The sequence below is a fragment of the Anabrus simplex genome, chromosome 1, assembly GCF_040414725.1.
Source record: "Anabrus simplex isolate iqAnaSimp1 chromosome 1, ASM4041472v1, whole genome shotgun sequence".
NCBI lineage: Eukaryota > Metazoa > Arthropoda > Insecta > Orthoptera > Tettigoniidae > Anabrus > Anabrus simplex.
This window is the reverse complement of record NC_090265.1, coordinates 600,468,248-600,485,287: the sequence shown is the minus strand read 5'-3', so window position 1 is coordinate 600,485,287 and position 17,040 is coordinate 600,468,248. Positions and strand designations below refer to the sequence as shown.

The 17,040-nt window shown below is 38.5% G+C and overlaps 1 protein-coding gene across 1 annotated transcript in view; it reads right to left on the bottom strand.

The window, feature by feature from the left end:
* Positions 1 to 870: 870 nt before the first annotated feature.
* wcd (U3 small nucleolar RNA-associated protein 18 homolog wicked) overlaps positions 871 to 17,040 on the bottom strand; it is a 102,955-nt gene continuing 86,785 nt past the window's right edge. The window contains exon 10 of the mRNA XM_067135639.2: positions 871 to 1,137. Within this exon, the coding sequence (XP_066991740.2) occupies positions 1,113 to 1,137 (25 nt within the window). The 3' untranslated portion in view covers positions 871 to 1,112. The remainder of the gene's footprint in view (positions 1,138 to 17,040) is intronic.

The window sequence follows — 17,040 nt, the reverse complement described above, 5'->3', positions numbered from 1 at the left end:
CTCCATTAAGAAAGCCAGTTCCCAAAGATGTATGCAGGTCTCATAACCTCTGTAAATAGGATTGTGTCGATTCTAAATCAACATTTTTTCTTTTTATGAGCGGAAAGGCTTTTCTTTTTGTAACATTTGAACTGTTGTTTTTTTGCACAAGTCAGTTATTTATATCGATGTCCCCCAATATCAGGGTCTTACAAATTGAGATGTATGTTTACCTGTATTTTTTCTGTACATTTTCACGAACTTCAAATCTGATAGGATATGGAGTAAGGTGTTTCTGTGGGGTTGGAGGATGTATGCACACGAGCTCAGCTGGCACTTCCTGTATGCATGCAATATGAATTTAGATTTGTCTATTACAATGGACAGGGCACGTTACAGAGCAGAACCACCAACATAATTCAGCATGAGCCGCCACTGTATCAAAATGAAAGGAAATTGCACTTGACAGTACATGAGTCAAATGGACAGTGAGTTTGGAAAATGAAAGGTTATTTAAAAGAGTGAGAAGATCAATATGATGCATGTTTACAGATGGTTTATATAGCACCAAAGGGAAGGAATGCCTATCACTGTACTAATTTTTTTTTTCCTACATTAAATTTTTCTTAAATGCATGAATTCTACATTGTAGCACTGGATTTAATAATAATTAATAATAAGTATTCAAGTAAATTTCTCAGACACTCATTAATTTGGCACCCCTCTGGGCAAGGAAGGAGTAGATTAGCAAGAGTCTATTGTATATTTATATCTAATAGGTATATCAAGTTAAACTGAGGCTGAGAAAATAAAACATGATTTAACTTACCAAGTGGTTGAAGACTTGTTATATGCAAGTTAAGAGAAGGGTCAGTAAATAAGATTAATCGGTTAAAATTCAAAACACACAGCATTTATTCTACCATTCAGTATGTACAATTTATAAACACAACTCATTTTGGCAGGAAAGTAGCTTCTACCTTCAAAAAAAAAAAAAGTTTAGAAATAAAAAGGAATTGTGGGTGTACATATAATTAATATTCATAGATTTTCTTATCTTCATGGAAGGGAACACAAGTTACGTCTGCACGTGTGAATGTTGGAATCATTCTCCTTGAATGGCACGTTACATTTTAGTAATTTGCATAATGTTTTAACCTGAAACAAAGAGAGGTATTATCAATATTAATTCTGGTAACAGAAAACAATATCAAACAAGGGAAAGGGAATCTGAAACTGCCATTTTTAACACATGACATTTTGCACACACAGCATGAGTCAGGTAAAATGGGTTAACATGGAAGCCATTATTCTTCAGCAGCACGTCGGCCTCTCACCGATGGATACCGTGGTTCAAATCCCAGTCACTCCATGTGAGATTTGTGCTGGATAAAGCAGAGGCGGGACAGGTTTTTCTCCGGGTACTCCGGTTTTCCCTGTCATCTTTCATTCCAGCAACATTCTCCATTCTCATTTCATAGCATCTATCAGTCATTAATAAATCACTTTGGGAGTGGCAACCCCAACGTACTAATAGGCTATATATGCTTCATTCATTACATCTCTGACCCGGTCAATGACTGGAAAACAGGTTGTAGGTTTTCAGTCTGTCAATACAGTCAGTATAACACTTAGACCTATAACATACTTGAAATAATAAAAAAAAAACACATTTAGTAATAAATAATGACATGTTTCAGTCTACAAGAACTCCTCATATTCTATCAAATCAATTTTTACAATGCATGTATAATATTGTTTACATTCCGTCATTACATCAAGGATTGTCAATTGGCGATGTTATGAACAAGTGTAACTTTTTTTCGTTGCTAGGGGCTTTACGTCGCCCCGACACAGATAGGTCTTTTGGCGACGATGGGATAGGAAAGGCCTAGGAGTTGGAAGGAAGCGGCCGTGGCCTTAATTAAGGTACAGCCCCAGCATTTGCCTGGAGTGAAAATGGGAAACCATGGAAAACCATTTTCAGGGCTGCCGATAGTCGGATTCGAACCTACTATCTCCCGGATGCAAGCTCACAGTCGCGCGCATCTACGCGCACGGCCAACTCGCCCGGTAACAAGTGTAACAAAGTATTTGAATGCAGAAGTCTGTTATTGAGACTTTGGTGAATTTGAAAAAAAAGTTTTCTGTACTTATAATGCATTCATTTTATAATACATGTAAAGACAAATGATAGCCATGTAGTACTTCCACGCTCTCTCTCTCCCGAACAGGACTGGCGGGTGGGTAGGTAAAGTGTGTTAGCTCCAGAAATACTACTTTTGAGATAAATGAATTCTGAAGTTTGAGGAGTTCCCTAAAATCACCATATATGTGTACTTCCCTTTTGGTGGTTTAGTGGCGCTTGTTGTAGTAATATTATGCTTATATTAAAATATGCGGATGCCAATCTTAATTTAAAATGTTAAAATAGACTTAACTTTAAGAGACTGCAGTGAATAATTGGGACTTAATGCATTTTACACACCCAAGTTTTCATGTACAAGTGTGTTTTTTCATAATAAGCAGTATGACATTATTTTTGCCAATGTTTATTTTTCTGTTTTTTAGGACAATGAAAATACAATAGCAAAAAAGTAAACATTTCAACTTGTTTGATGATGGAAAAATAAAACAATAACTGATTCTAAGTACAGTAGAAGTCCGTTATAGCGAGAATTCATAACAGCGAAAAAATTGCTTGCAATAACGGATTGTCGTTATATCCGATTTTTGTATAAAAGTCGGAAAACCCTTCATGATCTTTAAATCGGTATGAAACGGCAATGAGTTTGTTCAAAACTTGCGTTTCCGCAGATAATATCCACACTACGGCTTACTTGTTTGTTATTTTTCGTAATCCGATACTACGTGAAAGTGTATGTTTAATTTCATTCTGAAAAAAATATAGTTCTCTATTTCTCCGAATCCAAGATGAACCCCACTTTTTCCTTCAAAAAATTTAAAACAAGCTCAAAAAGACGTTTGTAAAATCATACAGGCCTACGCATTTTAGACTATTTTTAGACACCGAACATTGACTTTTGTCACGCCGTATTTCTTTTCTGGAGGCTGCACAATTTTTCTTTATTTCCGCGGGTTTAAGGACCATTAACTTAATATTGGCATCATAATACCGAAGAGAACTCGTTGAAAATTTTCCGGCAATACCTATTCCATGCGTCTCTACAATACAACGATCCATCAGGAAATTATTCTTGCTGTCTATAAAACTGTTACTTTTACGCAGCATCAGATATAACCGGCTACCGCTACACGTACGTCTCGCTTGTCGGGTGCGGCCAAATTCAACGGCTAGCGACGTATAGGCCTAATCACGAACGTTGAAAGTCAACGAACGAGTTTATTGCGCCACGGTATGGCCAACCGCCCTTGCATTTTTCGTGCACATACCTCACAATTTCATCATAGACTTCTTTAAAGCGTCCTTGTCGCGGACCATTGAATGCATTTTTTGTACAGTACGCATTGTTTCTTCATTTTTCTTTTGTCTTCACGCTAACGCAATATTGGCTTTAGTTAGGCCTATGCCGTATTTTCTTGCGGCTGCACAATTATTCTACATTTCCGAGTGTTTAATAAACATTAACTTAAACTAGGCATCATAATATCGACTAGATCCCGTTGAAAATTTACCGGCAATACCTTTTCCACTTATCTTTACAATACGATTATCCATCACGAAAATTTTCCTGCTGTCTATAAACCTTAATTTTACTAAGCGTCAAGTGCAATAGACGCGTTATGACTCTGCCACTGAGTAGCCATGGCTTTTCTAAGAATTCGAAGGGTAGCATGTTTTGATGCCATTCTGCAGATTTGAGAAACACATAGGCACTGCACACTGTACAACCGGTAGCGAAGTGTAGTAAAGAGGCGGTCGTTTATTGCTAGAGTTCTGCGCGCGTGTGAAAAGAAGCAGCGTGATTACCGCGGTAGTTGCCAGTGGTATCCATTTTAGGCCGCGAATGCAACAACCCTTGAGTTTTCGCATGAGATTCTGCGAAAAAATGTCTTGGATTCGGAGAAATACGGTATCACTCCAGAGATTTCTGTGGCTAACACCTCAGCTTTCTTCTTCAAACAGCGTCACCCAACCTAACCGTATATGTAGCCTATCATGAAAACATATTTGAAACGCATGTAGAGAAATAACCTCCTCGCGAAAATTTTACATGTTAATAACCGTAACTAGACGCAAGAAGATATGAAATATCCTCTGAAATCAGTGATGTACTCTGCCATATCTTGAGGTGTATGACATTCTTACGTAATTTCCGTATATAACATTAAAATTAAGATATCCTTTATCTTTATTTTTACAAGTTAACAACTGCTATCGGCCACGTCATTTACGCATTTATTACGAAAACGTGTTATCCTCTTTCATTTTGAATTTTCTTTAGAGAACAGCAGTCGATGGGTATTACTAATCAACTCCAACATCGCCTTTGAATGTCAACGAAAGAGCTCGCAAATGCACAAAGTGAGAAAACTATGCCGTGCCGAAGACGATCGATCGCATTTTGTTGCAAACGTTTCAGTTTTCTTATTCAAACAGCGTCACGTATCCTAACTTAACCGTACTATACGTATGATAAAAACACACTTCAAGCGCCGGTAGAGAAATTATACCTTTCTCGCTATAAATTTTCATAATAGCCTTTCCGTAATTTAACCAGACGCGACAAAATACAAACTAACCAATGAAATCAATTAAGCACTCTGCCATATCTCGAGGTGTATCCAGTTCTTACTTAATTGCAGTATTTAGCCCCAAAATTAAGCAGTCGTTTAGTTAGCCTTAATTGTTAACGAGTTAACAACCGTTATCGGACACGTTAAGCACTTATTACGAAAATATGTTTTCATTTCGAATTTTCTTTACGGAACAGCTGTCGACGGATATTACTAATCGACTCCGACATCGCCTTCGAATGTCGACGAGAGAAATCGCTAGTGCACAAAGCGAGGAAACGATGCCGAAGGTAATCGATCGTATGCAATATCATCGCTGGGGTGCATAAATATCGGTAACGGAAAAATCGCGAGCGCTTAATCGCTCGTAATAACGGATGCGCCAGTGATAGGGTTCTCGCTGTAACCGAAGGACGATGCACAGTTTAATATAGGAATTTTGAAGGGACAGAAAGTCGTCGCTATAATGGAATTCTCGTTATATGCCATACTCGTTATAGCGGACTTCTACTGTACTTGAAATTAAATATACAGCTGTAACTTATATAAGATGCAAATTATACTTAAGTCAGTGTGATACAATAATGTTGGTTTTATCATAAAAATGACACATTTCTCTTTTAGTTCTAGAAAATAAAACAGAACATCTGAAGTAACTTTAAAATAAACTGTACATAGATAGGAGACAAAGTTGTTTTAATAATGATACTTAGTTCAGTTTAAGCCAGGTGCCATACAGATTATTTTTTGTTTCTCATTTTACAGCAGTGTATGATTATTGTAGTCTGCATCCAAAGCTAATGCTGTGGTTTGCTCATCTTCTTTTGCATCTAAAACTGTGTCTGGATAAACTTCTTGGACAGTTGCACTTATAGCGAGCGCCTGATAGAAAGGATGGAAAACAGGTGACACAAACATCCACCAAATCCTTTTTCTTCGACAAAGAGATTGGTAAAATTGCATTGTATGCCCTCGGTGGAGTAAGTGTACTGTTTTTTCCCAATCCTTAGGAAACTTACTTCTTGAAATTCCCCCTCATCCAGGGTAGTCTTGTAGAAAAGGATGCCCAATTTATCCTCCTTGTAATGTAGCCACTTGACTTCTCTCCAGTTCAGATGGTCACCATTATTATTAACCCATCAATGTTGCAGAGGGCCTTTCAATAGTGAGGCCAAGTCAAGGAAGTCATTTCCTTGCATTTCTTTGACTATGAATGGCATCTTCTTTGCAGCCTGTCTCATCAGTTGTGCCCAGTCATGTGGGTATTCAATATTACCTTTAAACTTACTCTTGAATTTTTCAATAATACTGTGATCAGTAACACTTTACATATACGTATGACCAGGCACCAGGAATTTGTGGTCAAGTCTCCAGGGTGGGTGAATCCTATAGCACAGCCATGCACATTGCTGTGACATGAGTGTTTTTATTTTGTCCCCACATGTATAGGAAAATACTGTTACATGCTTGACTTCTGCCTTAACATTATTCATTAAAAAATAATACAGACAGGAACCGACATCATTCGCACCTCTGCCTCCAATGCCTTCATGCCATACAAAGCAGTACCCTTAGTCATCATCTCAGTCATGTATCGTTAAAGTGAAAGTCCACAGTTGCCTCTTAAAGAAAGCTACTGAACTTTGTTTTTTGGTTTTTTTTTTTTGCTAGGGGCTTTACGTCGCACCGACACAGATAGGTCTTATGGTGACGATGGAATAGGAAAGGCCTAGGAGTTGGAAGGAAGCGGCCGTGGCCTTAAGGGAAACCACGGAAAACCATCTTCAGGGCTGCCGATAGTGGATTCGAACCTACTATCTCCCGGATGCAAGCTCACGACTGAACTTTGTAAAACTGGTGTAGAAAGGCACTGCTGCATGTCGAATGTCATGTTTTTCCTGGATGAAACATGCTTGCTTATTTCCTTGTCAGTGGCTTTAACTTTGTAAGCTATTTCTGCTTGCCTCTGGTGATCTTCAAGCTGTTGCTTGATATTCTCATTCTCTTCTGCAACTTGAGAGGCTAGCATCAGTTTATCACAGGTGATGCAAGTATCGTTATGAGGTTTCTTTATTGAGAGGTTTAACTTATGAAATTTCCCTTCAAAGATGCGCTGACTTACAGGTCGTCCAACACACTTTTCTTTGTACTCTTTGCAGAGTCCAGCAAGTGTAACGTATGATGGCAGATATTTTTTGCTAAGTATATTTTCTTGCATAGTGACTTCCGTATGTTGGGAGAGTGTCAAGGAACTTTCTCACATTATTCAGAACCTCGAGCAATATTTTTTGAGGTGGAGAATTCGATCCTCGGTGATCATCATCAATAATACTAGCCAAGTTTGAACGTTTATCCTGCTGCACTGTTTCAATGAACCTTGGCGTTTCTGCAAACAGTGTCATAAAGCATGATTTGCATACTCTGTTAAGTTCACCATGAACTTCAACGTGGTAATGTAGTGTTACTTGTCTGAAGTGGTGTTTCAGGGCATCTTCACTAATTCTAGTACTCTTTTTAGGCACTATTTCCAGTTAACTGCCAATATAAGCCATTCTTTTGTTGAAGTCTTCCAGTTCCCAGTACTTTTTAAATAAACTTTCTCAATCTTCTTCAGAGAGGGATAGTTTTACTTTACATTGATTTTTGCACAATTTGAGCGGTTACATTTTGCGTTCCTTCACTACTTTCCCTGTTTTTGTTACAAATTCATTTCCTTTATTTCTTTATTTCCTTTCAGCCCTTTCTTTTCTTGTGTCCCCTTTCATCCTACGAATTGTCGGGTACCCTCTTTTTGACCTATGTCTTAAATTTCCACATGCATTCTCACAAAACTCTCCTACAGTTTGCACCACAGAAGGTTAATTATTTGATACAGTTGTACCTTGCATATTTTTCTTTAATGGAATTTTGGTAAAAACAGCTGGGTCAGTTTTGGTACAAGCATTCCTTAGTCTTTTCCCAGGCTGTGATTGTAGTTCAATGATGGAATCAAAGAAATCAGATGATGACGATGCATTGGAAGTCTGGGTTGGGTTCAGAACATCTTTCAACTCAACAGGAATGCTAGTTGCTTTACGTAGCACTGACACAGATAGGTCTTATGGTGACGACGGGACAGGAAAGGGCTAGGAGTGGGAAGGAATCGGCCGTGGCCTTAAGGTACAGCCCCAGCATTTGCCTGGTGTGAAAATGGGAAACCACAGAAAACCATTTTCAGGGCTGCCGACAGTGGGGTTCGAACCTACTATCTCCCGAATACTGGATACTGGCCGCACTTAAGCGACTGCAGCTATCGAGCTCGGTCAACAGGGATGGAAGGCGCTTGCTTGACTCTAGAAAATATAAGAGATTGTTAGAAAATCAGTTGTCGTCCAACGCATTTCTTTGTCATAAATGCACAGAAGTAAAAATTAAGGATTACTATCGGTATCACTGGATTATCAATAAAGCTCCCAGTCAAATAACTAATAGGTAAACAGCCATTCTGTTATAGGCCATAAAGTTATTATTATTATTATTTATTTTCCACCAATTGTAGGTACAATTTATGGATGGTGAATGGAGAAAGGGCATAGCCCCACATACACGAAAGTGCCCCCCCTCACCACTTAAAATTACAATATTCAAATATACAATTACATTCTACATAGTGTGCTTCTATACAGTTACCGTATTTAAGGCATATTTACATACTACTCACAAGACATGGTCAACATTCAATTCGACACACACACACACACACACACACACACACACACACACACACACACACACACACACACACACACACACACACACACACACACACACACACACTCTCTCTCTCTCTCTCTCTCTCTCATCCCCACATATACTTTAGCTAGGCCGGCTCACTCATACCCACATACAGTAGTCTCACTCACTCGCGATCACAAACTTTCATCCGTCCTCTCACTCATACTGAGAATTCACACGGTAGAAAAATTATATTATGTACGGAAGGTTTCATTATATATACATCCTTTTTACCTCTTTACAAAATTTCTCTGGAGGTAGTTCTTTCATCTGTGGTGGGAGTTCATTCCACAGCCGAGCAGAATGATTAAAGAAGCCACTTTGATATGATACTGTTCTTGCAAATGGAGGGAAAAGGGACACACCTCGACCTCTTTGAGCGGAACGATAGTTCAGCTATAAGCGGTTGAAAGGGTTTATATGAATGTTACCTGCGAGGGATTTTCTCAGGAAAGCAATATCTATTTGTTTACAGAGGGATGTTATGGAGGGCAGTGACCTTGCTGTATTTAAATGACCGTGTTGAGTAATTAGTCGTTCTGCTCGGTGTTGAACTCTCGCTAGTTACGTCATGTTCTCCACTGTAGTAGGGTGCCAGGAAGGAAGCCCGTACAACAGTATTGGCCGTACTAATGACAAATAGGCTGTCTGAACTGCTTTCTTCCTGGCTCCCAGTAGAGATCTGCGGATGAATCCCAGGACTCTGTATGCTTTGCACCGTACTTCCTCTACATGCTTGTTCCATATTAAATTGCTGCAAATGTGAATGCCAAGCAATTTTATTGAGGGTGCAGGGCATCAAGTTTTTACCACATAGTGAAATTTGGTGTTGTAACTGTGATCTTGCTCTCGTTAAGCATATATATTTACATTTCTGTACATTTATAGTCATTCTATTTATTTGGCACTGAGAGCCACATTATCCAGGTGACTAAGGTTTGTTCTGACCTGGCCCCACTGAACACAACGCTCTACGTCCGACCTACCAGGAATGATCGAAACCATGCCAGCAGATATGGACATGTCTGAGAGAAAATATTGTATGTGCTCCATTTTGGAGGGGAGTAGGCAATCATACAGGAACACCGGAAGAACAATTAGAACAGCTGCAGTTCATGCATGCGAAATGTCAGACAAGGTCAAAACACCAAGATAGTGTTTCTCCGTAGTCTGAGAGAAGAATCCGAGAACGTGTGTCATGTCTTTGTCTACAAGTTACAACGTGCACTTGAAGTCGATTGAGTGAATAAGTGAGTTAGTTTGTGTTAAAATGGCAAGTGGCAGTGATGTTCGGAGGCGAAAATGTGTGAACCATCCCAACTATTTCTGTTATATATGTGGCTAGTATATAATTAAAGGCCAGAAGCAAAATATTATGCCATTTATAAGAAGGCCTGTACTTGGCATATTTTAACATGAAGTTAGGTGATCAGGACAAGAATTTCGCACCCCATATTGTGTGTAAAACGGGCGTAGAAAACCTGCAGCAATGGTACAATGGGTTGCTGCCGTCAATGCCATTCGGAATCGCAATGGCTTGGCGGGAAGAAATAATTTTGACAAATGTTATTTTTTTGTATATAAAGTGTCAGAGTTCAACATAAAAAACAAAAAGCACATTGTGTATCCCTGCCTTCCATCTGCCATAACCCCCGTACCACATGAATCCGATATTCCTGCCTCAAAACCACCAACACAGTTACCACAGAGTGTGTCATCTTCAAGGGCGGAGGATGGTGATGAAGATACCCTTGTACTGGATGTTGAGGATAAAACTCTACTTCTTTATAGTAAGTGTGACTTAAATGATTCAGTGCATGACCTAGGCCTCACTAAAGAAAAGAGTGAACTTTTAGGATCAAGACTAAAAGAGAGAAATTTTTTACTTCCTGGGACAGATTCATATTGTTACAGAAATCGAGAGGAAGAATTCCTGCAGATTTTTGTCCAGGAAGACGAACTTGTGTTTTGCTGTGATATCCCTGGCTTGATTCATCTTCTTGGAACTACTTACCAAGCAAAGGACTGGCGTCTATTTATTGATACCAGTAAAAGAAGTCTGAAAGGTGTTCTGCCCAACAGAAATAAACTTGCTTCAGTGCTAGTCGCCTATTCACCATCTATTTGTGAAAACTATCACAATTTATCTATGGTGTTGCAGAAACTGAACTACAATGAACACAGATGGTTACTGTGCTGTGATTTAAAAGTGTGCGGTATCATATCTGGGCAGCAAGGAGGATATACAAAGTTCCCGTGTTTCCTGTGTGAGTGGGACTCTCGGGACAGGGATAGTCACTGGTTAGTGTCCCAGTGGCCCAAGAGGAAACAGTTTGGGTCTGGAGGAAAAAACATTGTACATCGTCCATTAATTGATCCTCAAAGTGTGTTATTGCCCCCTTTACATATTAAATTGGAAATTATGAAGCAGTACGTGAAGAGTATGGATAGAGGCAGTCCCTGCTTTCGGTACCTCTGTTATAAATTTCCAGGACTGTTGGATGCCAAATTAAGGAAGGTGTTTTTAATGGCCCCCAAATTTGGAAGCTTATGAAGGATCTCACATTCAGTACGACAATGAACGAAACACAGCTTCAGGCATGGGAATCATTCAAGGATGTTTGTAGCAAATTCCTGGGTAATGTTAAGATGTGAAAAACATGCTGACCAACTTCCAGAAATTGGGTTGCCGCATGAGCTTAAAATTACATTTCCTGCACAGTCATCTGGATTATTTTCCTGCAAATTTAGGAACATTCAGCAAGGAACATAGCGAGCGGTTCCATCAGGATATAAAAGAAATGGAACAAAGGTATCAGGGGCAATGGGACGTCTACCTGATGTCAGATTACTGTTGGTGTCTAGTGCGAGGTAATACTACTGAGGAACATAAACGCAAATCAACACAGCGTTCATTCACATCGAAGTGCAGGAAACAATAGTGTTCTTGTAGTGAAATTCATACATTCTAGCAATGAACATGTTACTTTTTGGTATATTCATTGCAGTTTGATCATGTCCCATTAAAATGACATATATCCTCTATTATGGTGTTTTCTATCAAAATTACAACAATATGTCAAATTTGGATTTCAAATGGCAAAAAAATTGTATGTGATAGGCAAATACGGTTTACGTATTTGAAATCAGCACTCCTAAATTAGGGTAAATCACCTCTTCAACCTTTCGCCGGAGAGATTTTTTTTTTTTCCCCCCTGCAGGCTGGTGTAATTTTTCACACTTCTTCGTATTAATATCACCAATTTACAATCACTGACAAGTTTACAAAACAGTAACAATGTTATACATATAAACGCATGGTAAAAAGAGATGTGATAGAAACGGAGGATGTTCTTGCAGAACGAAACATAATGTAATATTATAATAATGATATCAGATTATTCTATGCAGAACTTGGCCAGTGTATCCTCTATTTTCATATCTTAACACATAATATCTTTTGCTACTTGCTTTTACGTCGCAGCGACACAGATAGGTCTTATGGCGACGATGGGAGAGGGAAGGGATAGGAGTGGGAAGGAAGCGGCCATGGCCTTAATTAAGGTACAGCCCCAGCATTTGCCTGGTGTGAAAATTGGAAACCACATAATATCTATCGAATGTCACACCACACAGTGTGCCCACACAGTCTGGTCCTGGATTGTGGAGTTCTTTCAGTCTGCATATCTTATGGTGAAATCGGTTTACTGCTAGCCGGGTCATAAGATGTGCAACTCGTAGTTGGGCTTCTTCCAGTCTTCTGAGGTCATGGGAAGTCTAGCCAAATTGCCATTTTCTTCTGTCACAGTTCGTTCAGCACTTTGTTGTAGCTTGATGTAGAAGACAGAGGCAGTTACAGGCAAGGCTCCTCTAAGAGAAACGGTTCCCTAGTTAGCTCATATATTCTGCGTGAAGGCGCGTACTTAGAAAGGCCAGATGCTTTTTTGAGATACACTCCTTTCACTTTTTCTAGCTTTCTCAGGCTGTTGATGCTGAGATGTTCCTATACGAGTTCTAGGCTGCAGGTAGCTACAGGTAGTACTTTTACATAGAAAAATTTTATTGCTGACGCCACAGATATATACATCTTTGACATCATGTATCGTTTTGACTGCTTGAGTCTCTGATATGTTGGCTAAAGGCATTTCCCTTGCATTGCAGAGTTATGCCTAAATATTGTAAACTATTGACTTTAGTCAGTGTTCTGTTATTGAACACAATCTTATATCCTGCAGCTGGTCTTCCTCCTCTTCGACAAGTCATTTAGTTTTAAGTCATTTTCTCCTGCCCATTTAGCTAGTCTGTTGAAATTGGCTTCCAGCGCTTCGCAGGAGGGTGCAGTCACTGACATGTCATCAGTGTACATGCACAGACTTGCCTCGCCTTGAAGGATGTGCATCACATCTGATGTGGCAATTAAAAAGAGGAATGGAATCAGGGGGGTCACCTTGTGAGACTCCAGTCGTTTGATCTATTTGCACTACTTTGGATGCACTGTCCTGGATGCATGTGTTAGAATATTATTTTATAATATCTGATATGTAACAATCCTCCCCAATGAGATTTCCTAGTTTAATTATGAGGATTTTCCTGTTCACAGTATCTAATGCTTTGGAGAAGTCAAATCAAAAGACCGCATCTGGTGAGCCGAACTTGTCCTCGGACACTCCCAGCACTAAAAGCCATACACCATTTCATTTCAACAAATGGCGAGTTTCATTACTACGGAGCTCCAGTACTACTTTGGTAAGTGATGAGGCAACCATAACTTCCATTATAAAAATTATGCAAAGCAGTATAACATTCCTACAAAAATAGAAACTGCTAGTTAAGACAGCTGGCATGTAATTACTGCTAACACAAGGAGCATGTCAGTCCAAACCAATGCCAACTACTGCCGAAGTGTTCTTGCGTTCACGATGGTGGCGAGTGTAAACTCCGCGTAATTCATAACTGAACAATGTAACCAGAAAACAATGTTTATATTTCATTGGTCGTAAACCTAACAATTCACCATTACACATTTGTTTTAGAAGGAAAATGAATTGCAATAATACGCTGTTACTTTTATACGCCTCAGAGGGAAAAGTCTTCATATTTGCTTTCTTGAGTTTTTCACTCCTTTTAGTGCTCATTTCCAGAAATGTTAAATACAGCTTTCACACAGTACATACACAACGTAACATGCTCACATATGCAAAGGTGGTTCCATATCCCTGTTGGGTAGCTTTAATTGGATATTCAGGAGTACATTTTCCCATAAAAGGGGAGTAAGCCTGCTCTATCTCGCCCATGTTAATTTTCCAATTTTCAGGTACCATTTTCTTAAAACTGAGCAAAGATATGAACTTGAAACTCCTACCAATTTTAGCATAACATTCCTTGACAAGAATAAGAAGCAGTTTTTGAAAATATTTATTAGTCGCTCGGATATGATTTTTTCCCCCGAAGTCATGTTTTAAAAAAAATTCCCTTAAATCACCATATTTTGAAAAATATACAATTTATAGAAAATTGACTTCTTATTTTTGTAGCTCTGCAATGTAAGAACAAGTTGTAGAAATTTAATTCCTATAGCATTAATAGAGTAGGAAAAATCTGTACCAAGAATTAGAAAAATATTGAACCGAGAAAAATGACTTCAAAGTTTTGCAACAGAAATCTTACTTTTAAAACTGTCCTGCTCCATACTACTCATTCTCCTCATCCTCTCCTTCGTCTTCTTCTTTCTTCTTGAACACTTCTCATTTTCTTTCTGCTTTATTTATGCAAGTGGTATAGATTCAGTCTTTGTAACCATAACCTCACCGACATCTTCCTTCTCTGAGAAACCAGTCCGGTAGTTTCCAGAAAATTTGCGCTTATCAGACTTCTTTATTCAAACCATACTTGGTCAGTGGAGATATGGCGTGGAATGACATCAGTAGATGAATAAGTTTGAGTGGTGTCTTTAAAAGTAGTTAAGATCACAATATGAAGATAAAGTTGGAATACAAGAGAACAAATTGGGGAAAATATTCGTTTATAGGAAGGGGAGTTAGGGATTGGAATAACTTACCAAGGCAAATGTTCAATAAATTTCCAATTTCTTTGCAATCATTAAATAAAAAGCTAGGAAAACAACGAATAAGGAATCTGCCACCTGGGCGACTGCCCTAAATGCAGATCAGTAGTGAATGATTGATTGCTATATAACATTCACAAGTGATTATTAGAAACACTACAATAGTCTCTTCCCTTCTCAGAATGCCAATACAACTGGCAAAAGCACAATACTTCAGCACAACAAAACATGGAGGAATTTTTCCTGCTATAGGCTAGACAGACCACATGTCTTTCAATTGTCTGCAAATGCTACCAGTATTATGGACGAAACATTCTCCTTCAAGTATTGGGTGCTGTCAGAAAGATAGGTGAAGTATATTGTCCATTAGTTTCACTTGAGTCGTTGACAGTATAGAAGGGGGGTGGCTACAAAATATCACATTTGAGAGTTGACTGAAATTTAAGTATTAAAAATGAGTTTGTACTTTCTTTCTTTTGGCATAATGTTAATAATATATCAAAGATGCAAAAATGACCAATAACTCAATTTTGATTTTTCGGCCCAATTTTGGCTTCCTCCCTTTAACATGTTCTCTTTCCCTGTCCCCTGCAGAAATGTCTAAACAAGATTTTACTGTACCGTTATCTCTGCAGATCTCTGCATGAGCCCTTTGGTAACAGCAGTCAAAGTGAAAGCAGATTTTCAATATATTGAATTGTTCACAAGTTACCTGATATGACAACAGACTCACTTTGTATATCACAATTTTATATAAAAGCAAAGAGAAGTTTTTTTTTTTTTTTTTTTGTATGTCTTTCCAAATATACCTTGGATACTAAATTGTCCTAGTAAGTCTGGTGAGGGTTATCTACTACAGGATGGAGAACATACAGTCAGTGACTCAACGCCGAGCATTGGGTGGTGGTAAATAACTTGCATCTCTAAATAGGCCAACAGCTTTGGGTAGAGTAGCTCCTTTAGATGTTGCCCTGTCCCGTATGAAATGGGAAACCATGGAAAATCATTTCTAGGGATGCCAGCAGTGAGGTGTGAACTCAACATCCCAAGAATTATAGTAAACACAACCCAAACTAGAAAGACAACTTGCTCAGTAGGAAAACAAACCCACAGGAAACATTTTTCTTCACCACAATATAATACAGTAGAACCCCTATTTAAAGTTTTCACAGGGACCTGATTATTTTAACATTAAATGGGGATTTACCTTAAATCGAGGTTTCAGTAGAAAGCACACATTTTCCAGAGATCTTTATCTGTATTAACATAAATATATTGTACTATCACACATTATTTACACAGGGACAGCATGAAATGAAATGGCGTATGGCATGGCTTTTAGTGCTGGGGAGTGTCTGAGGACATGTTCGGCTCGGCAGGTGCAGGTCTTTTGATCTGACTCCCGTAGGCGACCTGCGCGTTGTGATGAGAATGACATGATAAAGACGACACATACACCCAGCCCCTGTATCAACGGAATTAACCAATCATGGTTAAAATTCCCGATCCTGCCAGGATCCTGGGACCCTTGTGATCAAAGGCCAGCACGCTAACCATTTAGCCATGGAGAGTGACAGCAATAAAACAAGGAGATATCTACCGTACACACTGTACTGTAGCGACACCTTTGTACTGTTTGTGCTGAAGATTACTCTTGTGTTAAACTGCCACTGCTATCTAAGCAGGAGACCTGTATTGCACCATAACAAGCTTTGGCTCAGATTGTTCTTTGAAAATAAATTTAATGAAATAAATAAATGCCTGGTATTCCCTAACAAATTTGTTCCTTTGCATTATTATCAGATAATTGACCTATGTTATTTACTGAATCCAAATGAATAATTGCTGAAGGAACACACATAAGGAAATATGTTTGCTAGATGATGGATCATTATCTCATACATGCATCTTCAATGTACACTGTTACACCTTTTAGCATTCAGTCTGCAAGCCTCTTTGAATTAACTAAGTGCTTCCATGATCCTCTATTTGTAACAGCTCTGTAGCTGCTTCTACACTGACCAGCAAAATTTATGGATCACTTGAATTTTTGAAACAAAAAGAAAATAATGTTAAATCGTGAAATATTTGTTTTAATATTTACAATGATTATTTTCATGAAAAACATATGCAAGTAAATAAGGGTAGTAATAACAAATAACATTACTCACAAAATTTAAGTAATTAATTTAAATAAAGTAAATAAGGGTAGCAATAACACACAGATAACATTACTTGCACATTTTTAAAAATGAAAATGATAAATGTAAATAATAAAACAAATGTTTCACAATTTAACGTGTTTTATTCCCTTAGAAAATGCAAGTGATCCATTAATTTTGCCGGTCAGTGTGGTTGCACACCTCTTAAAATTTTGTTTCCCTCTATGTCTCTTAGTTGGTTAAGAAAGTGTTCTCGAAGTTATTTAGGAATATGTTTACTATTATTCCTGATAATGGTGAGCCCATGGTTAACCCTTCCTTTTGACAGATTTTTGTCTGTGA